At 33.4% G+C, this 5551-nt stretch overlaps 1 protein-coding gene across 1 annotated transcript; it reads right to left on the reverse strand.

Annotated features, from left to right (window-relative positions):
- Positions 1-3855: 3855 nt before the first annotated feature.
- Positions 3856-5076, reverse strand: LOC112591400 (piggyBac transposable element-derived protein 4-like). Its single transcript, XM_025335207.1, has one exon. The coding sequence runs from the start codon at positions 5074-5076 to the stop codon at positions 3856-3858; it is 1221 nt and encodes a 406-aa protein (XP_025190992.1).
- Positions 5077-5551: the final 475 nt, after the last annotated feature.

Here is a 5551-nt window from a genome sequence, read left to right on the forward strand (position 1 = left end):
CAATTCTCGAATTTTCTCTAGAACTCTATTAACTGCGTGTGCCATACATGTGATATGAATTAATTTTGGAAAAAATATTTTTAATGTTTTTGCTGCTTTGATCATATAAGTACCAGCATCGCTAATCAAAAGTAATACTTTTTGTTCAATACCAGGAAATATTTTTAACGAGGAATTAATAAACTGACAAATAGTTTCATAATTTGTGGATTCTAATTCTTTACATGTAACTAAATATGATTTACTAGGCGTCCCATCTAATTTACCAATTAATAAATTTGCAATAGACAAACCTAAACGAAAATAGTATGTTTTATTATATGAGAAATTAAAAAAAAAAAATATTTATACAAACCTCTTGGATCGGTTGTCTTGTCAACAATTATGTAAACGTAATTATTTCCAATATCGCTAATTATTTGGTCCATTACGCTTTTATAAATATTTGGTATGTAATTTTTTCTTAAAGTACTTTCATCTGGAATTGATTTGCCAGTATGCTTTTCCAAAAATGATTTTAACACATGATTGCCCAGCTTATTGAAACGTGACTTGTATTATCAAGTCACCGCACCATAAGAACACAAAGTCGTTTGGTTTGTGTAAATATAACAATACGTTTTATTTCCATATATTTAAAATAATTATTACAAATATTTGGGGCGTTGGAGCAAGGTCCTTGGTAAGTTAAACAATATTCAGGGAATTCGGTCAGTATACAATTGGTGGGGGAGGAACGGATGATCGGTTATGGCCCGCTTAAGAAAGTGGCGTCAACACACGATCACCGTCCGGGTAGTGCGAGGCCTAGACAGGCGCGCTTAGGGGGGGACTTTGTTTTTTATCGAGCTGACCCTGATTTGGACGGCTCTATACCTGGTCCCGATCTGGTCAAGTTCTCCGTGAGGCCAACCCCTGTGATTGGTTGTTCCTCCGTCGTCTTCGTATCACTGGGCCCATCCACCTTACGGGAGTGTCTCAGCGGCGCGTCGAGTATCCGCGTCGAAGCTCCGGATTAGACCAGTCTTCGACGTCGGATATAACGAGAGGTTACCGCCAAGACAACACCGTGGGAAAGGGGTTGATAGGCAACCAGTAATACACAGTCACGTACCCGTTTAGCACCGTAGACAGTACTCCAATTCGGTGAGGTCGCCGGAGTCGTGTGGTTGGCTGAAGACCAAGCTCAGCGGGCGCCACGTCTGGGTCGCGGCAACTGGGTGCCGTGGGTAGTGGTCTGCGTCGGTGTCGTCGTCGGACCGCACGATCGGTTGTGGCGATGCTCAATAGAGTTGCACACGGGATCGTGACGGTCGGCGTTCTTGGGCTTACGGCGATTGGTTGCCGGGTGAAGCCGTCGTTGTCCGCGTCGTCGTTTGTTCTTGCGGCGTCGTCTGAACCGCACGATCTATAGTGGCGATGCTCAACAGAGTTGCACACGGGATCGTGACGGTTGGTTCCGGTTCGCGGCAGTGGATCGTCGTAGAAGGTCGTCTTGGTCGGCAGGTCTTCGTGTCTTCGGTCTTCGATACTATTTGATAGAGAATGTCGAAGGTGGTTGGAAGAATTGTTGTTTTTGATTGAAATGTTACTAGCCTAAGTACTCCTGTCCGTACCGACTAGTAAACATTAACAATTTTGTCATTTCCGTTGTGTCTTCTCTTGACACTGTTTTGGCCATAACTTAGTTGCCTTTTGTCGTATAATCATGGGGAAGGTGTTGACGTCTTCGTCTTACCTTCCCCTATCCATTGATGTGCCTTTGCAGACCCTCTTGTGTGGGGAAGTGCTTGGAAACACTTCCCCTGTCCGATGGTTGCGGTTTTCTTTTGTATACTGTCCTGTGATTGGTGGGTGGTATTTGTTGGCTCTGTTACGAGTCCTTTTACATGGTGCCGTAGTATGTACCGTTACATTATGCAAACGAATATTTGCAGCAACAAATGCATTACATAAATCTTCAAAAAATACATTTCTACTATTCGAGATTTGAGAAGTAATGAAAATCTGCTGTTTTCTTTCTTTATTCCTTTGTAATGCATTTATGTGTTGAACTAAAATAAATATACATGTATTTTTGATATAAAATAACATGGAGTTATGTACAAAACTTACTTGTTTTGGAATGATGATCTAATAGATATTTTTTTTCAGTAGACACAGACTTTTCACATACGAGACAATATATAATCTTTCCATCTGATGAAAATACTTCTTTATTTTAATTATAAGGAGCAATCCAATTCGATATTTTACTTTTTAAACTTGATTTTATTTCAAGCATTTCGACGAATACGTTCACGGTCGGTTTGTGCGGTCAAACTGATCAAAGAAATAGGTACTAGTACGTATCAACGGGTAAACGCACACGACGCTTATAGCTTTCATAGTCGTTATTATCGCTAGTCACAGTAATTTGAGATAGAAAATTCCAGACGAGCGATAAATAACATAGATAATACTCCTTTATACTTCTAAGATCATATTAATCAAACCAATAATAAAAATCCACAATAATGTTATTATTTTTATATTATAAAATTAGTTAAGAAATATTGATTTGTACATTTGATTACGTGAAATATACAAAATTGAAAAAAATTGCAAAAACATTAAAAATTGCAATAAATTGCAACATAAAATTAAACAGAAAGACAATAATTAATACAAATCGTGTACATATTTGATCAGATTTGATTTATCTTAACTACAAAAAAAGTTGCAATATCAATTAAATCCGGTCTTTAATGATAACTAAAATAGGGGGCGAATATTTTTAATTTTGCCCTGGGCGCCAAATCTTAACGGCACGGCTCTGAACATGATGTAGATACTGGTATTGGGTTAGTAATAATTGGTAAAGTAAATTAATTTGAAAAGTAAATTAGTGCGCCTATTGCCTAGTTATTGACATTATTGTATTAATATACAAGAGTACCAACAGAAATGTTCAAACCTGAAACATTTATTTTGTTACAAGCATAGATTTGAATTCTACGAGTCCATTTCCATCGATAATCTCGTGAACATTTTTTATTATGACCACATAACGTGATTATTGAGATTACTATGAAATCGGCCATGACTTGTATTAATAAGAAACTTTGGACTTAATGTAGTAAACTATATATTTTGTCATCGTCTTTATTTTTCACCATCAAACAAACTCAAAAAAAGAATGACGAATGTTTTTTTTTATTAATTTTACTTAAGTATTTATTTTTCCGTTCCGTGAAGCACCACTTATAGGCAGATATTAACCCTTAACTGGTATCCTTATTTGTGTTCACGTAACTGGTATTGTCGGGTCAAAAATGACCCAAAATTTGAACTACTTATAAGTTATTCAATTTTTTTTTTCCATTATATTCTATGAAATGAAATGAATATTTTTAACTAATAACACATATTTTTTTTTTCAAATATAAGTGTTTTATACAAATTTATTTTAATCTTGCAAATTTACATGATTATTTATAAATGTGTGAATAAATTATTTAAAAAAAATATATTTACATTCAAATTTGAATTACCCACTGGTTTTTAGTTAAGTTTAGATACAATAAAAACAAAATAAAATAAAATTTAGAACTTAAAACATTTATTTCTAAAAAATTACAAACACTTATTGTACCTCTCTGGACGTTTTTTTATCTAATCAACTACAAACAAATTTAAAAGCTTAGGTATTAGTTTATTATTTAAGACTTGACTTTTTTGTATGAAATATATTTTAAATGTTACTCAATTATTAAACACTTAATTTAATTAATTAATGAAATTCAAATAAAAAAAATAAAGATATTGGTGGAAAGTTCCTTACATTATAAAATAAAAATAAATAAAAATGCTTAGTTACTCTGTATCCATACAATTAACACATTTTGATACTTGAACTTCGTGTGTTTTACAAATCGTTTTTTTGCATACAGAACAAATATTTGAATATTTCGTATCTTTAGAACTTGGACACACGTAACACCTTCGTCGTTTGTTTGGGTTAGAAGAAATGTCTTGAGTTGCTTCGTCAATATTATCTCCTAGTATTTTTTTAATAATTTGTGGTATTTCTCTAGGTAGTCTTTCTTGTAATAGTCGTCGTTTCATATGAGGAATAATAAGCTCTTTTCCTAGTATTATTCCAAACTTTTGACGTGGTATTGGTGAATTTATATTTTTACAACTATATAAAACACGTGCATTTACAGAAGCAATATCTAACATAACATAAAATATAGCGATTGGCCATCTTCGTAGACGTCGATGTGTTGAATAGACTGCACACTTTTGGTCCAAAGCGTCAACTTCTACTTTCGTTTGGTTATAAAATTCAATTATTTCTGGTTTTGAATTCTCCGGATTTATTGTATTTATATGGTGCATAGAAGATAAAAGCAACACGTATCTATTCTTTTTTGGAACAAACGATAATAATGTTATGTCTTTGGTAAATGCAAACTTTGTTGTATTTACTTCAATTTGTTTGTTAGGAACAATTTGTGATGATATATCTTTTTTATTTTTACGTAATGTCCCCACGTATGTTAGGCCATGTCGTTTTAATTCAGTTATTAGTTCTATGGAAGAAAACCAGTTTTCCCCAGTTATATTTCTATTTGAATTAAAAATAGGTGTTACAAGTTCTAACACATTTAAAGTAGGTATTGCAAACTTTTTAGGATTTGGAACATTATTTTTTCCACAATAAATAAATGCATTATACAAATAGTGGTTTTTTGCGTCACATAAACACATTATTTTGAGTCCGTATTTATTTGGTTTGCTTTTCATATACATGCGAAAAGAGCAACGCCCTCTAAAAGGAACCAGCATTTTATCAACTGTAGAATATTCAGACATTGAATAATTTGATTGACTATTTACCAAAAACATTTGAAACAACTCTGATATTGGAGCTACACGATCACCCGATTCTTTTCTATCATCTTTATCATATAATATATTGTCAAAACGAATAGTTGAAAGCAAAAATAAAAACCGTTTCAAACTCATTGTCGCGCGAAATATATCTCTACCAGTACCATCAGTAGCAAAACGTCCTTCTACATCTTCCATGCCCGATTTGAAGATACCACATAAATACAATAAACCAATAAATGCTTTAATTTCAATAATGTCTGTGTGCCCAGTAAATGTACTTGTGTTACCATATATTATGAAATCGATAGTTCAGTTATTTTTACATTTGTGTAATCAGTATTTTTTTCAATCATCGTATTATCAAATAAAATATTCCAAAAATCAATTGGATTACTACTAGTAATTATTTTTGCAGAGCCAACTACACCAGAAAGATGTGATATTATATTATCAGATCGAGTACGTCTGTGGAAAAAGCTGTAAAGACCATTTGTACCTGTTTTTTCCATAAATAAAATTTTGAGAACGTACATTTTGTTCAACAGTTTCATTAGAACTATATTCTAAGCTATCGGTTTCATCTTCGGAAACTTCAGATATTTCTTGCTCGGACTCACTTTCATGATCCGATACAAACTCTCTGCATCACTAATTTCATCATCTACTTCGT

This window comes from Melanaphis sacchari, unplaced genomic scaffold (genome assembly GCF_002803265.2).
Source record: "Melanaphis sacchari strain LSU unplaced genomic scaffold, SCAv2.0 Contig133_pilon_pilon, whole genome shotgun sequence".
NCBI lineage: Eukaryota > Metazoa > Arthropoda > Insecta > Hemiptera > Aphididae > Melanaphis > Melanaphis sacchari.

Bases quoted from the DNA above. Each gene is read 5' to 3' on its own strand.
- LOC112591400 (XM_025335207.1), bottom strand. From the start codon at position 5,076: ATGGAAGATGTAGAAGGACGTTTTGCTACTGATGGTACTGGTAGAGAT.